At 47.2% G+C, this 20,963-nt stretch overlaps 1 protein-coding gene across 1 annotated transcript; it reads left to right on the top strand.

Moving 5' to 3' along the window:
• Positions 1-15,177: 15,177 nt before the first annotated feature.
• Positions 15,178-15,976, top strand: LOC119962287 (helix-loop-helix protein 1-like). Its single transcript, XM_038790275.1, has one exon. The coding sequence runs from the start codon at positions 15,251-15,253 to the stop codon at positions 15,974-15,976; it is 726 nt and encodes a 241-aa protein (XP_038646203.1). The 5' UTR covers positions 15,178-15,250.
• The last annotated feature ends 4,987 nt before the right edge of the window (positions 15,977-20,963 follow it).

Genomic DNA, 20,963 nt, shown 5'->3' on the forward strand with positions numbered 1-20,963 from the left:
ACCACGCCGACGGGAACTCGGCCAGTTGACGGCAGGGAATCGCTGCGGGGTCCTTTTTCAATGGCCCTCGACCGTCACCGCATCAACCGCACGCGCACGATTGCCGGCAATTCTCCGGTCTCTGGAGAATCGTGGGAAGGCGTCGGACCCGATCGCGGGTCTGATGCCCCGTTCCCCACCCCTGCACCGAGCGCAATTGCGGCGCGGAGGCTCACAGAATCCTGGCCATTGTTTTGACCAGGATATTGATTTAGGATTTTGATCATTTATCCTAATATTTTACTGTGTGATTTGTCTGATGATGCTCCTGTACTTTGAGATGTTTTAATATGGTAAAGGCACTATACAAATGCAAGTTCTTATTAGTGATATTTTGAAAGGTTACTGAGGCAGTGCATTCCAGATCCTAACCATATGCTGCATAAAAACTTTTTTCCTTATGACGCTGTTACTTCTTTTGCCAGTCACTTTAATCGGTGCCCTCTGGTTCTGGATCCTTCTGCCAAAGGGAACAGTTTCTTCCTGTATCCAGACCCCTCATCATTTTGAACACAGTCATACTGAGGTATATGGGTCAAAATTCATCTGTCATTTTGTTTCACTCAGTGCTTTTTACTTTGCCACTGGTGTTCCCAGCATCTCAAATGACTGCAGATGTCTGCCCCATTCATTGCTGGGATTAAAGCAGAACCCTACAAGCTTCGGGATATTGATAGAGCTGGATATAAGTATTTGGATTGGGGATCTGGACGGGACATTCATTTTTGAGATGTGGGGGTTGCTAAAAAGGCCAGCATTTATTGGCTATCCCTAATTTGCCTTGAAACCAAATGGGATGCTCGGTCATGTCAGAGGCAAGCACATGTTTCTGAATCTGTAGCCACATGTAGTCCAGGCTGGGTAAGGATGGCAGATTTCCTTCTCTAAAGGTCATGAGTGGACCAAATGGGGTTTTCCAACCATCTAAATGAGATTAGCACTTTATTTCAGTTGTACTAAATCATTTAATTTATTTTCTCCCTCATGGGATTTGAATTAATATATCCCATGTATTAGTTGGGGGCTCTGGCTTCCCAGTCCTGTAACATAATCACTTGGTTACATTCATTAGTAAGGTTTCCTGTTTAAATGCTTAAAAAAGTAACTTCAATGTATAATAAAAAACAGAATTAATTATTTATTAGTATTCTCACATACAAAAACTTCAGCATCTTGAGAAACAGGATAAGTGGAGAGGGGAAACTAGGGACTAGATGTTATGATTGTCATGTTTATATAGTGCTAAATAGTCAAATAGTGTGCCACATGCTCCCCAACTATTTCTTGATTATGTTTCCAGTCACATACGTTATTAAAATCTCATTCAAATGCACATTAATAATATGCACACTGTCTTAAATGTAGCTTGCTTTAATCATGCCATTACAAAATGAGGCAAGCAAAACATATGAAATGCGAAAGAGATGGATCTTAGAAGAAACAATCCTAAATGATCAGAAAGGGAAAAGAACAAGCAAACTTTTAAAGAGCATCTTTCAGCATGTCAGGATGTCCCAATTTCATTCACAGCCATTAAAGTACTTTTGAAGTGTTGACACTGTTGTAAGTTCAGGAAACAGGGCAGTCAATTTGCACAGATAGAAAAGTGGTAAATAACCAGATAACTTTGATCGAGTTGTTTGGAGCAGGGCTTCTAACCAGGGCAATGGTAGAATGCCCCTGCTTTTCATTGAATAATGCCATAGGACCTTTTATTGTCCATCTAAGAGACTCAATAGTGCCTTGGTTTAATGTTTTATTTGTAAGACAATGCCTCTAACTGTGTAGTACTTTGAACTGCACTGAAGAATTTGTCTGGTTTATCTATTTCAGTTGTTGGAATGGGGTTTGGAAACGCAGGTCAATCAAAATAGACAACAAATATACAAAGTGATCCAAATCACTGATTTGTCTCATCTCTGAGTGGAATAAGGTATTGGGCAGTTAACCTGCTTCAATTTGAACCAATCCATCGAGAACAAAGATGATGATAAATCACTAATTAGAAGCTCGCCTGCAAACTGGGAGACAATTTAGCCACACAGGAAACTATAGGAAACTTGGTATTTTGAAATCTTAAATCATCAAAACAGATTTATTTTCATGTAATTTTCTGCAATGCAACAATGTAATCTATATTCCGTAATTGAAACTTTTCCTACTTACCAGAATATTTGATAAATGTTCTTTATTTTCCACGGATGTAGCTACCAAATACGTACACCACTTGCGCTCGATTAGATTAAGATTTGATCCATACCCACTTCACGGTGCAGTTTGTATAAGTCAGTCAAGTATTAACTATTAACATTTTATGCTTTCTATATGGTAATGCATACTCCTTGTGAGACAGCCCTTTGATAGCTAGATACTGAATGGGGTGCTTTTCAGTTTTAGTTGTTGTTTAGAGTTGAGGGTAAAATAATCACTGTGACTTTGTGGGGATAGGTCCTATTTCAACAGTAAACTCCTGAAAAATGATTGTTGTTTTTTCTTCCAGACTGGCTATTAAATCCACCATGATCTGCAGCTCTCAGTTATCCTGTGCAATTGTAAACTAGTCCTTCCCAGCAGAAACATTGCAACTTGATTCATGTTGTGAGGGTAAACAGGCATTGATGTGGTTGGATGTTGTAGGAAGTCTGTCTTTTCTTGATTTAAAAAAGGCAACTGAGTAGGTTGATGGTCACAATCCTTTAACTGAAATATTCCAAGAATTCATGGGTTTGAACACTTGCTGCATATTTCCCGGATGCTGTCTTTCTAAAATAGAGGATTTGGACAACAGACAAAGGGTAATTATAGAGTTACTGAATCCAATAAGGAACCTACCCAAAATATGTTAGGCGCGAAATCAGTCAACACCATTTTTGGGCAGGAATCCAGATTCACGACTTATTCATATCCAGTATCATGGAGGTTGGCAGGATGAAAATATCATAACATCACTTCATTGAAATGATAAGAATGTGACTTGGCCTTCTGGCTGGCTGCACACTCAAAAGAGAGCCTACGAGTGTGCAAGGCTAGCGCATGGTCCTGCTCTTAAAGGCAGTCTACTCCGCTTAATGAGAAGCTGTACCAGCCAGCAGAGGCTGTTTCAGGTATTTAGTACCACAAACCTGAGCATGTGACATAGACCAGGCCAGGGAGAGCACTTCCAGGCTCATTAATGCAGCATTGGAGGCATTAGTGACTGAGGTTGACAGAAAATAGAGGTAATCGTTCACAAGACAGAACCTCTAGTGGGAATGGCAACAGGTGGAACTATATCACTCCACAGTCCTGGCAACAGTGCTGGAAGAGGTTTAATGATCTCAGATGTATTATTAATAATGCTAATGCATCATTATGACACATCGCATATTCACCAACCCATCAGACTCATGCTGCTGACATTTTAAAAACTCATTCATGAGATATGGCCATCTCTGACTAGGCCAGCATTTATCACCCTTCCGTGATTGCCCTTAAGAAGGTGATGGTGAGCTGCATTCTTGAATCATGGAATTCTGTGCAGTGTAGGGTGCACCCACTGTGCTGTTAGGGTGTGTGTTCCAGGTTTTTGACCCAGCGACAATGAAGGAATGGCGATATATTTCCAGCTCAGGATGGTGAGTGACTTGGAGGGGAATTTCCAGGTGGTGGGGTTCCCAGGTATCTGCTGCTCCTGCCCTTCTAGATGGTAGTGGTCATGGGTTTGGAAGGTGCTGTCTAAGGAACCTTGGTGAATTGCTGCAGTGGATCTTGTAGATACTACACATGACTGGCATTGTGCATCGGTGGTGGAGGGAGCAAATGTTTATGGATGAAGTGACATTCAAGCAGGCTCCTTTGTCCTGGATCTTGAGTGTTAATGGAGCTGCACTCAACCAGGTAAGTGGAGAGTATTCCATCACACTCCTGACTTGTGCCTTGTAGATGGTAGACAGGCTTTTGAGAGTCAGGAGGTGAGTTACTCGCCCAGAACTCCCAGCCTCTGATCTTCACAGCCACAGTATTAATATGGCTAGTCCAGTTCAGATTTTGGTCAGTGCGAACCCCCAGGATGTTGATAGTGCAGCACACCCACATCACTCACTTAGCAGCACTGGGGACCCGTGCCTAATAATTACATACTCCACCAACACACACACACATACACATACACACACACCCACATGCACACACACACCTACCAATGCTGACAGAATCACACACAGTGCAACACCATGCACACATTCTAATCTCTTTCCTGCAGGACAATTTTTATCCATAGGAGGCCAGAGAATCAGAGAATCGGTGATGGACCAGAATGACTCCATCAGGCTGCACAGTGGGTCTGGCTGTGGTGGAGTCTGTGATGTCTGTCATCACTGAAACCATTGGGGAGGCCCCTGGGGTCTGGTGAAACCTGCAGATGGTGTGTACATGGACCTACTGCTTTCCTCCCTACACCTCACTCCCACAATCCAGCCTCCCCTTCTTATCTTATTCTTTCAGATACCCCACAACTCTTGCCTGCCCAACCACAGCACACCCAGTAGGAGCAGACGAGGACCAGTACTGAGGTAGCAACATAATTTCATCTGACATATTTTACTCATTCTTTGATGGGATGTGAGCATTTTTGGCAGGACCCGCAGTTATTGCCCATCCCTAATTGCCCTTGAACTGAGTGGCCCGCTCAGTCATTTCAGAGAGCAGTTAAGAGCAGTTATGCTGGTCAGCCAGGAATCACATGCAGGTCGGGTCAGGTAAGGAGGCAGATTTCCTTCCTTAAAGAATATTGGTGAACCAGGCTGTTTTTTACAGCAATCCACAAAGGTTTCATGGTCACCATTATTGAGGCTAACTTTTATGATTGTTTCAGATTTTTAGTAATTGAATTTAAATTCCACCTGCCACCATGATGGGATTTGAACCCAATCCCCCCCCCAGTGTCTCTGGGTTATGAGTCCAGTGCCATTACCACTGTGCCACCATCTCCCCAATGCGACCAGCACCTCAGATATTGGCAATGCATGGCCTTCAGAGGGTAGTATAGCGTCAGTATCTGGACATGATGAGTCACTGGGCATGAGTTGGCTGCAATAGGGTGAGGGAGAAAGGGTAGCACAGTGGCACAGTGGTTAACACTGCTGCCTCACAGCACCAGGGACCAAGGTTTGATTCCGACCTGTCTGTATGGAGATTGCATGTTCACCCCATATCTGTGTGGGTTTCCTTTGGATGCTCCAGTTTCCTCCCACAGTCCAAAGATGGTTAGGCTGATTGGCCATGCTAAATTTCCCCTTAGTGTCCAAAAATGTGCAGGTTAGGTGGAATGATTATGATTGATGCATGGGGTGCAAGGATGGAGTGGGGCATGGAACTGGATGGAGTGCTCTTTAAGAGGATCAGGGAGGGCTTGATGGGCTGAATGGTCTCCTTCTGCACTGTAGGGATTATATGAATCCTAAGGATACATTGTACACCAGCTCACTAGAGGGCAAGGTCACAGATGAGTTCAGCTGCAGGGACTTTGATGGGTGGCCTACAGTAGAATGCTGATATGGATGCACACTGAGATACTTGGTGCATTGATAGTGTGCTCCCAAACTCTAGGAGCATGGAGAACACTGATTCCATTCTGGCACAGTGCTTCACAAAGAGCTTGCAGCCCATCATTTTCACCATGGAAGTAGTGAACAACTCCATGACTCCACTAACAGACCCATCCATGGTGGAGGGTCGGGTGGGTCAATGCATCAGCATCCATTGCAGAAGAGATGGAATCCACATAACGTCTTGGTTTTGCAATGGAGGATCAGATGGAGATCATGAGACCCATGCTTGTTGCCAAGCAGGCTCAAGCTGCTGCTGTCATGGCTATTGATACCAATATTCAAATGGTTATGCAGGCTCTTATGGCACTTTGTCTTCAAACAGGATTGCAGAGCTGCTGGCCCTTTGGGCATGGCAGTGGTACCATGGAGCATTAACTTGTTATCCTCCCTTAGGATCACAGCATTTGTGCTCCTACCATTGCCGCTCTGCCAGTACCCTTGCTGTTGCCTCTTAGCCAGCCCAGACTACTGCTGCCTATACCAAGGTTGTTGGGATCTCCACGGACACCAATAACTTTTAGAAAGGAATTTGAATTTCCAGTGACTAACTTAAAGGATTTCACGACAAGGTTTCAAGTGTTACAACTTTATTGCAAAAAAATAAACTAAAAGCAACATTGATTAAATACCGTTTAGTTGGCTTTACTTTATACTTTAAACCACAGAACAGAACTCCCACCCCCCCCCCCCTCTTTACTTTTAGTACAACAGAAAATCTGTCACTTCATGGTTATACTTGTCTCTGTCCCTTATGTAGGCATTCTCTTCCCCTGGATACAATCCAAAATTATTGTTAGCTGCCAAGGGTTTATTTCCATTATTTTTCCTTTCCCAGCCTGGTACGTTTTAACCCCAGAATTGTCTTGTTGGTGAGAATTTTCCCGGAGGTTCTCCCTCTAGCACAAGTCAGACAAATCTTCCAATGTCGTTTCAAATCCTCACAAGTTTATACTTGTTAATTTGAGTGTGAACTTCCACCCACATTCCTGTGTGGTGAGCCATAGAGATGTTCAGCTTCTAGGAGTTAGCCAAAGGAGAGCCAGTGGACGTGATCTGTTGCATTTCCAGAAGGCCTTTGACAAGGTGCATACAGGTGGCTGATAAACAAGATAAGAGCACATGGTGTTAGGGGAAAGGTACTGGTGTGGATAGAGGATTGGCTGACTGGCAGAAGGCAGATAGTAGGGATAAAGGGTCTTTTCAGGAATGGGAGCCGGTGACCAGTGGTGTACCTCAGGGGTCGGTGTTGGGACCACAACACTGCAGTGGGGCGGGTTTAGCACAGGGTTAAATCACTGACTTTGAAAGCAGACCAAGGCAAGCCAGCAGCACGGTTCCCGTTCCAGCCTCCCCAAACAGGCGCCGGAATGTGGCAACTAGGGGCTTTTCACAGTAACTTCATTTGAAGCCTACTTGTGACAATAAGCCATTTTCATTTCATTTCAGTGTTGGATACACATTAACGATCAATTCTAAACGAATTAAACAGGGCCATTCAGCCCTTCGAGCCCTCTCAGCTATTCAATGAGAACATGGCTGAACTACTTCAACAATGGTTTCCTGCACTATCCCTTGTTGTTTTTAATCTGTAGAAATCTATCGATCTGAATCTTGAACTTAATGACTGGCCCTTATGAGATTTTCCAGTAGAGAGCGACCCTGGTCTTCAGACAGGCAAAACTCCCTAGTCTAGAGCCTTGCTCCTTTCGGCATCAAAATAAAGTTTGCACACAGCTTGAGAAACATCAGTACTTGTGTATGTCTTCTTGAAGCTTCATCAGCTGGAATATAGGTCCACGCTGAAACTCAGTGAAGCAAAGCGTGTGCAATGCTTTCATACTCGGTTTAGATTCCTGAATCTGCTGGCGAGGGATCCAGTCTGAGCTAGTTCATCTTTGGAAGGGCGGATACAGAGGCCAAACAGCCAGCCAATTCCAATCACTTCCTCTGGGGAATTGCGGCTGCAAGGGAAAGGACAGTTCTGGGTGCTGAAATACACGAGACCGCATGGGAAAGCGGCGTTGGGGGCAAGGGGGTCATTTTTTTCACCGCATTAAATGAAAATGCTGAGGCAGAATTTCCACCATTGGCCAACATTGCGGAGACCCCCCCCCCCCCTCCCGTCTCTGTGCAGTTGGTCAATAGGAACCGATCCTGGGAGCGGGGCTCCGTGTTTGTATTATATTTGGAGTAGGTACAACCCTGTGTGTTTGGCTGGGCCCACCTCCTCCACACTTCCATTGAGAGCTGACACGTCCTGAAGGTTCACTCACAGAAAATTCCTCCCATCCCGTCTTCGTACACAACGGTATGAATTGCTGTGGCTGTTCAATCTCCCCCTCAGGAATATGTTAATGAAGATATTTTCTCACTGGTTTGAACCATAGTCACAGAATCACAGAATATGCTGGAAGAGAAAATGTATCCGGTGAAACTCTTGTGAACGCTGCTCGTAAAACATTAGTGTGATTTTAAATATCCACCACAATGCAAGAATCCAGTGGTAAATGTCACTTATTGCAAAACAAAACAATAAATGAGCGATATAATGAGCTCCTAGCCCAGTGAATGGTCAATGTATTGTGATACAAGTCCAGTGAACAATCCAATGTAATTGGACAGTAATCCAGTCGGCACGAGAAATAGTGGATTAAACTCCACTGGATGAGTAAATGTTGGATCAGAAAGTCAGCGAATATTAAGGGGTCAGTGTCGCAGGCTGTTCAGCATTTATTGCCCATTCAGCATTTAAGAGTCAACCACATTGCTGTGGGTCTGGAGTCACATGTTGGCCAGACCAGACAAGGACGGCAGATTTCCTCCCCTAAAGGCATTAGTGAACCAGATGGGTTTTATGACAATCAACAATGGTAATCATTAGACTTTGAATTCCAGATTTTTTCATTTTATTTCAAAGTTCACCATCTGCCATGGCGGGATTTGAACCTGGGTCCTCAGACTATTATGCTGGGTCTCTGGTTTACTAGTCCAGTGACAATACCACTACACCACCACCTTGCCATACATATATGTGTCCGTACATATATATATGTTTGTGTGTGCAAATATATATATGTGTGTGGGGGCCGTATGGTAGCACTGTTGCTTCACAGCTCCATGGTCCCAGGTTCGATTCCCGGCTTGGGTCACTGTCTGTGCGGAGTCTGCACATTTTCCTTGTGTCTGCGTGGATTTCCTCCGGGTGCTCCGGTTTCCTCCCACATGTCCCGAAAGATGTGTTGTTAGTAATTTGGGCATTCTGAATTCTCCCTCTTTGTACCTGAACAGGCTCCGGAATATGGCGACTTGGCACTTTTCACAGTAACATCATTGCAGTAAGCCTACTTGTGACAATAAAGAATGTTATTAAAAATATGTGTGCCTGTACATATATGTGTGTGTATATATATGTGTATATATGTATATATGCATGTGTGCATATATATGTTTATGTATGCATATATGCCTGTGCATATATGTGTGTGTATATGTCTGTATATATGTTTGTGTGTGCAAATATACATATATGTGTGTATATATGTGTGTATGTATATATATGTGTGCATGTGTATGTGTGTGTATGTATATGTATATATGCATGTGTATATATGTGTGTTTATATGTGAGTATATATGTCCGTATATTAGTGTGTATATGTGTATGTTTATATACATGTGTGTGTGTATGTGTGTGTATATATGCGTGTGCATTCCCTTAATATTCGTTGATTTTATATATATATATATAATGTATTAGTTAAAAGCAAATTACTGCGAATGCTGGAATCTGAATGTATTAGTAGCAGTTTATGAGGCTTGACCAGGTCTTTATCTGACCTTTTTTAAAATTGAAGATTAATGTATATGAAGGAGTTGCATTCACCCCTCTGAACTGACTTTGTAGTAGCTAGCGGAGCTGTAATTTTAAAACTTCATCCCTGATTCTCGCTCCGAAGCTGTGCATTTCTCCCTATTGGCCCGAATAGTGAATGGCTTGGATAGGATGGACGTAGGGAAGTTGTTTCCATTAGCAGGGGAGACTAGGACGCAGGGGCACAGCCTTAGAATAAAAGGGAGTCACTTTAGAACAGAGATGAGGAGAAATTTCTTCAGCCAGAGAGTGGTAGGTCTGTGGAATTCATTGCCACAGAGGGCGGTGGAGGCCGGGACATTGAGTGTCTTTAAGACAGAAATTGATAAATTCTTGATTTCTCGAGGAATTAAGGGCTATGGTGAGAGAGCGGGTAAATGGAGTTGAAATCAACCATGATTGAATGGTGGAGTGGACTCGATGGGCCGAATGGCCTTACTTCCACTCCTATGTCTTATGGTCTTATGGTCTAATAGGTGCTTCTGTTGCCGGTTTCCTGTGAGGGGAGATGCCTGCCGCGCTAGTTACTAATAAACTGTCCATGATCTTACGTGTGCCTCATGAGCAATTTGCAAATCCACGCACCACATAGAATGTGAGATTGTCTCTCGCAAGACAACACTCGCCTCCGGGGTGAGGCACTGTCCGCCCAGGAGCTGGAAAGTGTGATTGGGTGTGAAGAGCATCCACGCACTATGAAATTCAGAACGACACCGAATTATTGATATACAATTCAGAATGTTTAAATTAAAGATTGGAGTGGGGCTAATTTCAGCAGATTGAATTGTTGGTGTGGTAAAGATAGCTGCTAACTGAATGCTGGATAAAGTCGGCAGGTCTGGCAGTATCTGCGAAGAGAGAAACAGAGTTAACATTTGGAATCCAATTGACTCTTCTACAGGAGCGGTTTCTCTCTCCACAGTTTTCCCAACATTTTCTGTTTTTGTTTCAGATTTCCAGCATCAGTTGTGTTCTGCTTTGATTTTAGCTGCTGGGAGTGTTTGGCTGCACTCAGACTTGACTGGACCTGGTGTGGGAATGATACTGTTCATTCTGTCTACTGTGCAACTTTTTATACGGGTCCAGGTGGAAATGATAAAAATGGAGTTTTTGTGGATGTTGTTTGGAAGTAGCATTCATGGGGAACAGACGCTTTCTCCTGCTGTTTGTCCCGGAGTTTAATTTCTTTTAACTTTTTCTTGTTTGAAACATTTGGTATCTGGGTCTGAGTTTACCTCCTTCTTAATAGTTTATCATTTTTGATGTCGCATCTTTATGATTCAATCGTAAATAATAGTGCAATACATATACAGCTCCTCGTGCACACACGCACATAGATACACACTCAGACACACTCACATGCACACGCACTCCTGCACACACGCTCACACTCACAGACGCACATTCACACACACACACGTTTACACACACACCCTCACACACTGACACTCTCACCCACTCATCCTCTCGCACACCCACCCACAGATACACACACAGTAACACTCGCACACATACACACACCTACAGACTCACACATACTCATACACGCACACACACACGCAGATATACACACACACTGTCTGACACACATACACACAATCTCTCACACACACACTTACACATTCTCTCATACACACACACAGGTGCACAGACACAAACACACTCTCGCAGTCACACGCATGCACCCACCCACAGACCACTCTCTCACACACTCGCACACCCACAGATACAGATTCACACACACACACCCATAGACACACTCTCTCTCACGCCCATAGACACACTCTCTCACACATACAGATACATATACACACACACACTCAGAGACACACGTTCTCTCTCACACGCACTTTCGCACACACACTCAGGCGCACACACGCACATACCCACAGACAGACAGACACACACACAGACTGACAGACACACACACAGACAGACACAGACACACACACAGACTGACAGACACACACAGACTGACAGACACACACAGACACAGACACACACACACAGACTGACAGACACACACACACAGACAGCTACATAGGCACTAGGTCCGAAACACCAACACAAACTCCACAACAGTAATCCAATATGTGGTATTATGCAAAGCATAGTCTAGCCTTCCACTTGGAGTGAGCCGACTCAAACACGATGGGCTGAATGGCCTCCTGTATGCTGTAGTCCTTCCATTCTGTTTGTAACTCGTGTACCAGTCAGCCTGAGTGCAAAGAAGGCCACGGCAAGTGTCAGGAATGATGATCTAAGTGGATGATAAATTAACCATTTGGTTTGAAGGCTGTTCTGATCTGGCAACAAGTGAAGGAGTTCTAATGAAATGATGCTGGGTTCCAGCCAATTACTTCCCAGTATATGTCCATAGACAGTGATGTAAAGTGCCGGTGTCACACCTCTGTATGTGGAGTCTGCTATCTAACACACCCGGTCAATTGAGACACTATTAATCCAATGTTAGGAAAGCAAACATATTGTTTGCACAAGATTTAAAAATAATCCCACAAATCGGGGCTGTGGTCATATGATCATAGAATTTACAGGGCAGGAGGAGGCCTTTCAGCCCATCGAGTCTGCACCGACCCTCAGAAAGAGCACCCTATTTAAGCCCACCCTATCCCCGTAACCCAGTAACACTGTCTAAACGTGTTGAACACTAAGGGCAATTTAGCATGTCCAACCCACCAAACCTGCACATCTTTGGACTGTGGGAGGAAACCAGAGCACCCGGAGGAAACCCACGCAGACACGGGGAGAACGTGCAGACTCTGCACAGACAGCGACCCAAGCCGGGAATTGAACCTGGGACCCAGGCGCTGTGAAGCCACAGTGCTAGTCACTTGTGCTACCGTGGTGGGGCGTTAATCCTTTCCCTGATTAGCCAAGGTTCAGTAAGACACGTGTGAATGGAATGGCCCTGGTAGTGAGGGTGGGGAGTGGAGGGAGGGATTGGGGAGTGGGGTGGGGAGGGGATTGGGGAGTGGGGTGGGGAGGGGATTGGGGAGTGGGGGGGGGATTGGGGAGTGGGGGGGGAATTGGGGAGGGGGTTGGGGAGTGGAGGGGGGTTGGAGAGTGGGGGAGGGGGTCGGGGAGTGGCGAGGGGAGTGGGTGAGGGGGTTGGGGAGTGGGGGAGGTTTTGAGGAGTGGGGAAGGGGTTGGGGAGTGGGGGAAGGGGGTTGGGGAGTGGGGGAGGGGGTCGGGGAGGGGGTCGGGGAGTGGGGAGGGGGTTGGGTAGTGGGGGAGGGGAGGGGGTTGGGGAGTGGGGGAGGGGTTGGGTAGCAGAGGACGGTAGTGTGGGAAGGGGGTGGGGAGAGGATTGGGGAGTGGGGAGGGGAGTGGGGAAGGGGGCTGGGGAGTGGGGGAGGGGAGTGGGGAGGGGGTTGGGGAGTAGGGGAGGGGATTGGGCAGTGGGGAAGGGGAGTGGGGAAGGGGGTTGAGTAGTGGGGGAGGGGAGTGGGGGAGGGGGTTGGGTAGCGGGGGAGGGGAGTGGGGGAGGGGGTAGGGGAGTGGGGGAGGGGGTTGGGGAGTGGGGGAGAGGAGTGGGGGGGAGGATTGGGGTGTGGGGAAGGGGGTTGGGGAGTGGGGGGATGGGGTAGTGGGGAGGAGAGTGGGGGAGGGGTTTGGGGAGTGGGGAGGGATTGGGTAGCGGGGGAGGGGAGTGGGGGAGGGGTTGGGAGTAGGGGTTGGGGAGTGGGGGAGAGGATTGGGGCGTGGGGAGGGGAGTGGGGGAGAGGACTGGGGAGTGGGGAAGGGGGTTGGGGAGTGGGGGTGGGGTTGGGTAGTGGGGAGGGGAGTGGAGGAGGGGGTTGGGGAGTGGGGGAGGGGGTTGGGTAGCGGGGGAGGGGAGTGGGGAGGGGGTTGGGGTGTGGGGGAGAGGAGTGCGGAGGTGAGTGGGGGAGAGGATTGGGGTGTGGGAAGGGGGTTGGGGAGTGGGGGGGGGGGGGTTGGGTAGTGGGGGAGGAGAGTGGGGGACGGGTTTGGGGAGTGGGGGAGGGATTGGGTAGCGGGGAGGGGAGTGGGGGAGGGGGTTGGGGAGTAGGGGTTGGGGTGTGGGTTGGGGAGTGGGGGAGAGGATTGGGGAGAGGAGTGGGGAGGGGAGTGGGGGAGAGGATTGGGGAGTGGGGAAGGGGGTTGGGGAGTGGGGAGGGGAGTGGGGGAGGGGGTTGGGGAGTGGGGGAGGGGGTTGGGGAGTGGGGAGGGGGTTGGGGAGTGGGGGAGGGGGTTGGGGAGTGGGGGAGGGGGTTGGGTAGCGGGGGAGGGAGTGGGGGAGGGGGTTGGGGAGTGGGGAGGGGGTTGGGGAGTAGGGGTTGGGGTGTGGGGGAGGGGGTTGGGGAGTGGGGTGTGAGGGGGGGGGGGGGGGTTTAGCCGTGGCAATAACTCCAGTGGTTCGGTAGCTGCTCCGGGTTCTTGTCCTTCCCGTTCGCTTCTTTCTCCCTCCCTGGCTGTCTGTGGTTTGGTCTCAATGACCGTCCCCAAACGGGGTTCTCCGCGTCCTCATTCTAACGGGGAGGCGGCCTGACAGTGTGGCACCTTCCTGTGCTCAATTCCATATCCCGATGGTTTATTCGGGTGGGCAGCAGGAGCAATATGCTCATAACACAGTTATTGTTGGCGAGGTGAGGCCTTGTCCAATTGTAGCAGTCAATCCACATTGTGGGGGTACATGGGGAGGGAGATTTTGTTTGCTGCTGTTGGCAGAGTGAAGGAAACAGTGATTGGAAATGGGGTTCCCTCACATTCCAGTCTCTATTCCTGACACACCAACTGCTTCTGTCCCTGCTAAATCACACTAACAGCGCAGAGGGAGGCCATTCGGCCCATCCTGGAGGTACTGGCTCCCTGCAGCAAGTTATTGGAGCATTTCGGGCGATGTGAACCGCGGCCATGCACCAATTGATTAAATGAACGAGATTATATCCTGAATGTTGTTTTGAAGCTGCCAAACGTTGTTGCGGTGCATCAATGAAACAGTACATTGGACAGACAGACTGAGAGGGACACTTTTGTTTTCCAATTCCATTTATTCCATGTTTTTATTGAACGGTTGTTTTTCTGTCTTTACGGAACAGGGTTTGAGTTGCTATCTTTAGAGACGCGTAAAGTGTGTTTACCTCTGTGTATATTCTCTGATTTAATTAATTACCTGGTTCGGTTCGAATTTAATACATGTTCTCTCGGTGGGAGGGGGTGACTGCATTTTGCTGTGGTTTATTTTTAATTAGCTATAAGCCGTCACTGGGACAGTTTGGAGAAAGAGCAACTCAAGTACCCCCCCCCCCCCCCCCCCCCCCCCCCCGCCTCTCCCCACGCATGCAGCCCATCATTATTCTCCCTGTATGCACCATCATGTGTTTCTGACAGTTTGCTGTTTAATGTCTCATTAATGCTCGAACCCTCTGCACAAGTCCCGCCGCTGAAATCTCCAATTGTGATCTAAGCCGGGCTGGAGAGTTGCAAACACTTTGTGCCATCTGGAGTTATCAGGGCGTGTGGAGGGGTCGAGTCTGGGGGAGGGAGGGAGGGAGGAAGTTACCTATCACAGGCCAGTGTGTAGATGGAATCGGCCCATTCACTGTCCTACTCTTAACCCAGAAAGGCAAGCCTGCCAGGCAGGTGTCCTTCACTGGGATGAGCAGAGGGGCCGAGCACTGCAACCACTAACTATTTAACCCAGCCTCCCACCATCCCAAACGCTAAACGTGTGCACCCTCCTTGGCTACACTTGGCCAAAGGCTCAGGCAATGGAGGAAGGGCTTTTCGATCAGGATGTAGCTGGAGAGCTGGCTTTCTGGGGTCAGTTTGAGGCGCACAGTCAGCTCCAGAATCAGTTGGATGGGCTGAATTTTGACTTCCCCCCTCTCAGTGCACAGCTCTCTCCCTGGTCTTCAGACGCCTGTCAGTCTGCCTTCTCCGAGGCGCAGTTCCCCCTCCTGGACCTGGACCTTCAGTCCTTGCAGACCAGTGCTGGAGAGGACAGCTCCTTCCCGGGGGAAGACCTGGGCCCGAAAGGGCGCCAGCGCCGCCTCGTCCCCTCGCACCCCTACAAGGCGCAGAGATATGCGGCTAATATTCGAGAAAGGAAAAGGATGCTCAGCATCAACTCGGCCTTCGATGAGCTCAGGTGCCATGTGCCTACCTTTCCCTACGAGAAGCGCCTGTCCAAGATCGACACCCTGCGGCTGGCTATCGCCTACATCGCCCTGCTCCGGGAAATCCTGCTCTCCGGCTCTGACCCCAAGACCTACCTGGAGCAATGTGTGAAAAGCGGCTACCAGAACCAGGGCGACGCAATCTGGAACACCAGCGGTGAGTTCAATCAGATATTCAATGGAGCAACCACTGTGCAAATGGTGCCGGGCTCAGACAGCGGCTGTGGAGGGAGGCCCAGGGTTACTGAGGCTGCTGGCCAGCTTCTGGGAAAGGTCCCAGAGCTGGAAGCCCTGTCCATTCCCATGTCCAGCATCTAGAGGGGTTGCACATTACCAGCGAGCAGTGTACTCCCAGTGAATGATTTATATCGTGTCAAATAGAACGCTCAATTTGCAAATTGTCCACAGATATCAAACTATCCCCTTTCCTATTGATCCGAAACATGAAGTCAGATTCCCGTACCAGCGTCCCCGACAAGCGCCGGAATGTGGCGACTAGGGGCTTTTCACAGTAACTTCATTGAAGCCTACTCGTGATAATAAGCGATTTTCATTTCATTTCATTTTAATTTTCATTTGTGTGAGCAGGTGATCGAACTGAGGGCAGCCAGTGTCTCAGCAAAACCGCGAGGTGACCACCAAGAAGAGGAGGTCTCGGCCTGGCCTCCCTCTAACCGGAATGTGACTACCTACCCGAGCTCCCACACAACTGGGCAAGTCAGGGGAGGTGGGTCGAAGATTCAATGGGACTTAACACTTAGCCCAGAATTAGACCTGGTTAATAATGTACCAACTCTCCAGTCCCAGGCCTCCCAGTATTCGGGTTGTAACCCTGGGATAGGAGCATGTAAGAACGTGTAACATTAGTCCCTAATGTCCTAAAGCACTTGATCAGGAATAACGTTCTGTGAAGTGTGGTCATTGTTGTAATGTAGAAAGGGCATAGGAAGCTCCCACAAACAGCAATGTGATCAGATTGTCCGCTTTAATGCTGCTGATGGGGAGACGGAGATGTATTGGTCAGGGCACGGTGCCATGGGATCCTTTACCTAGAGAGAGGAGAAGGGCATTGGCTAATGCCCCCAGTAGGGTGGCACTCTACTGCACTGGACTATCAGCCAAGGTCAGTGAACTTAGATTTCGAAAGCAGAATCCACAGCCTTCACACTCCGAGGTGAGGGACCAGCAACTGAGCTAGAAATGACCGACACCAGTGGAACAAAGACTTACCTTTATACAGCTCCTTTAATACAATAGCAAACCCCTTCACACATTACCTCACAGGAGGGCAAATCAGGGCCAATACCAATTCAAAGCATATAGGTTTGAAGAGGGGTGATTGAAAACTCGGTCAAACTATTAGGTTTTAAGAAAAGCCTCAAAAGAAGAGGGAGATGTGGCAAGTCAAAGAGGTTTAGCGATTGAATTCCAAATCTTATTTGAAGGCACAGCCACCAGTGGGAGGGCAAAGGGACAATGAGTTCACAGGTGGCTAATGGTTGGAGATAACAAAGTTGAAAAATGAAATAAAATGAAAATCGCTTATTGTCACATGTAGGCTTCAAATGAAGTTACTGTGAAAAGCCCCTAGTCGCCACATTCCAGAAGGCTGGTATAGGAATTGAACCGTGCTGCTGGCCTGCCTTGGTCTGCTTTACAAAGCCAGCGATTTAGCTCTGTGCTAAACCAGCCCCTGTAGATCTGGAGTTGGCCACAGAAATGGAGATGGTTGAGACCACAAAGGGATTGAAGCTGAATGATGAATGTTGTTTTTTACTTTGAAGCATTTCGGGAGCTAAGGTAGGCGAGTGAGTGCAGGGCTGGTGAGTGAGCAAAACATGATGCTGATTGGACACAAGCACTCGAGGTTTGGATTTGTTGATGTTTCTAAAGGGTGAGGAATGGGAAGCTTGCCCAGAAGAGCATTGGATTGGGCCAATCTGGATGTGACAGACATGCATGAGGGTTTGAAGAGATGGTTGAGGCACAACTAGAGACAGCTGATCAATTAATACACTAGAAGATTTCTTAGGCTTGGCATGGGTTGTCGTGTGCCTGTAACCAGATCAGATGTAATCAGCTGACCATCAGGAAGTTTGCTATCTTTGATTTTAGAGTTCAGTGTGAACAAAGATCCAGATCTCATCTTGATTCATTGCAGATATTAAATGTGAATTTTGACAACATTGAAGAGTTCTCTGGCACGTGTGGAAACAGCTGTAATCAGAGCTCTGCATTTTTATAATAATAATCTTTATTGTCACAAGTCGGCTTACATTAATGCTGCAATGAAGTCACTGTGAAAATCCCCTAGTCGCCACATACTTCTGTTTGGGTACACTGAGGGAGAATTCAGAATGTCCAATTCACCAACAGCATGTCTTTCAGGGCTTGTGGGAGGAAACCGGAGCAACCGGAGGAAACCCACGCAAACACAGGGAAAACATGCAGAGTCCACACAGACAGTGGCCCAGCGGGAATCAAATCTGGGACCCTGGAGATGTGAAGCAACAGTGCTAACTACTGTGCTACCGTGCCGCCTTTGCTATTGAGTGACTGGAGCAAGCAATGTGCATTCTGCTGCTAACAGGGATATAATCCAGAATCCCGTAGGAGCATCTAATATGTGAGCAAGACATGGCTCATTGTGAATGTGTCAGTTCTTTGATAAAGCTTCAATTAGCCTCACTCACCTGCTTTCCTACTTTGAGGATTTCTCCAATTTTCTTTTGAAAGTTATTATTGAAGCAGCTTCCCCCTTACAGGCAGTGCATTCCTGATCCTGATAACACAGTGTGCAAAAAGTAAAAATCTCTTCATTTTTAATTTGCTGGGTTGGGTTGGTAAAGAACAAAGAACAAAGAACAGAGAAAATTACAGCACAGGAACAGGCCCTTCGGCCTTCCCAGCCTGCGCCGATCCAGATCCTTTATCTAAACCTGTTGCCTATTTTCCAAGGATCTACTTCCCTCTGTTCCCTGCCCGTTCATATATCTGTCCAGATACATCTTAAATGATGCTATCATGCCCGCCTCTGCCACCTCTGCTGGCAAAGCGTCCAAGGCACACACCACCCCTCTGCGTAAAAAACTTTCCACACATATCTCCCTTAAACTTTCCCCCTCTCACCTTGAAATCGTGACCCCTTGTAATTGAACACCCCCACTCTTGGAAAAAGCTTGTTGCTATCCACCCTGTCAATACCTCTCATAATTTTGTAGACCTCAATCAGGTCCCCCCTCAACCTTCATCTTTCCAATGAAAACAATCCTAATCTACTCAACCTTTCTTCATAGTTAGCACCCTCCACACCAGGCAACATCCTGGTGAACCTCCTCTGCACCCTCTCTAAAGCATCCACATCCTTCTGGTAATGTGGCGACCAGAACTGCACGCAGTATTCCAAATGTGGCCTAACTAAAGTCCTATACAACTGTAACATGACCTGCCGACTCTTGTACTCAATACCCCATCCGATGAAGGCAAGCATCCTGTATGCCTTCTTGACCACTCTATCGACCTGCGTTGCCACCTTCAGAGTACAATGGACCTGAACTCCCAGATCTCTCTGTACATCAATTTTACCCAGGACTCTTCTATTGACCATATAGTCCACTCTTGAATTAGATCTAAGGTATTAAAATCATGAAGGATCTGGACAGAGTAAATCGGGGGAAACTGTTCCCATTGCTGGAAGGATCAAGAACCAGAGGCCACCAAGTTAAGGTAATTGGCAAAAGAAGCAATGAAGACATGAGGAAAACCTTTTCACCCAACAAGTGATTAGGATCTGGAATGTACTGTCTGAGAGTGTGGTGGAGACAGATTCACACAGCGAGTGGTTAGGATCTGGAATGTACTGTCTGAGAGTGTGGTGGAGACAGATTCACACAGCGAGTGGTTAGGATCTGGACTGTACTGTCTGTGAGTGTGGTGGAGACAGATTCACACAGCGAGTGGTTAGGATCTGGAATGTACTGTCTGAGAGTGTGGTGGAGACAGATTCACACAGCGAGTGGTTAGGAAGTTGGATTCTTGTCTGAATGATTATGGGGAGAGGGCAGTGGAATGGGACCAGGTCCATTGCTCATTTGGTGAGCTGGTGGAGGCACAATGGACCAAATGGTCTCCTTCTATGCCTGCCCATTCTGGGATCCTTTAATTCTCACTTCTGGTTTTCTGGCCAATTATCCAAGATCTGTGACCATCCTACCAATGGGTATTGTTTCTCCCTATTTCCACTATCAAGATCCTTCATAACCTTTATTATTTCAATGTAGGTAAATGTATCACAAATTGGAATTAAAATCAACTTCATTTTATTTAAAGGAATAATGGCACATGTTAAGCCAGGGAAGACCCTTTAAGCTAACAAGCTTGTCAGTTTTGGTTTATCCCTTACCTCATCTTCTCCCTCCATCCAATGATGTTCCCAGGATAGTCCCCCCTCTCACCATCTCCCCCCCCCCCCCAGCCCCCTCCTGCACCCACCCCCCGCACCCCCTCCCCCATTCCTTCCATTCTGGCCAATCTAGTGAAATATTAGAGGTGTATTAGCTGCCACTCTTGTCTGGTTTCTGATGATCTGTGCATCTCTCTGTCTCTAATTTCCAGTGCTCTCTGCCTTATCCACACCTTAAATCGACTGCTTGTGAGCCAATTAAATCTCTTCTGCTACTCGCTTCCCCTTCCTGTTAGCCATATCTGTCCCACAGCTGGAATTCACCAAGGGTAACTCGCAGGAGGGCACACTTACTAACAGAACAGCTTTCTGAAGTGTTATGAATAGGAATGATCAGATTTGCATCAACTGCCTGAAAATACATGCAGTCCATCAGCTGGTGATTTCCAGCAATGAAGCGACTCCCACTGAAAGAAAAGGAAACAATCTGGAAGTTGAGGGTGATGCAGGATTCCTGGGCTGGGGTGGGTCTGGGGCTGATGCGAATTCTTGCATTGACAGCAAGGGATTGGATTGAGGCTCAGTCCAGACTGAAGTATAGTCAGAATTTCCAAATGGTGACTTTCATGGATGTGTATATGCTTCTCCACATGTCTAACTTTCTCCCACTTCACCAGGATCATGAATCCGGTTCCATTCCCTGTTTCAATTTCTAGCCACATGCTTGCTCTCTCAAATCATTTTGCCTCAATTGCTTAGTTACTTTACATTTGAATTTATCAGTTATGCCCCTTAATGTTTATGAATGAACTAGAAATGTCTCTGGTGCCAGTTTACGTTTGGAAGCTTGGCTCTCAGCAGCTGAAGCTGGTGCCTATCTGCGCATATCCATCATATCAGCAT

The sequence above is a fragment of the Scyliorhinus canicula genome, chromosome 2 (genome assembly GCF_902713615.1).
Source record: "Scyliorhinus canicula chromosome 2, sScyCan1.1, whole genome shotgun sequence".
Lineage (NCBI taxonomy): Eukaryota > Metazoa > Chordata > Chondrichthyes > Carcharhiniformes > Scyliorhinidae > Scyliorhinus > Scyliorhinus canicula.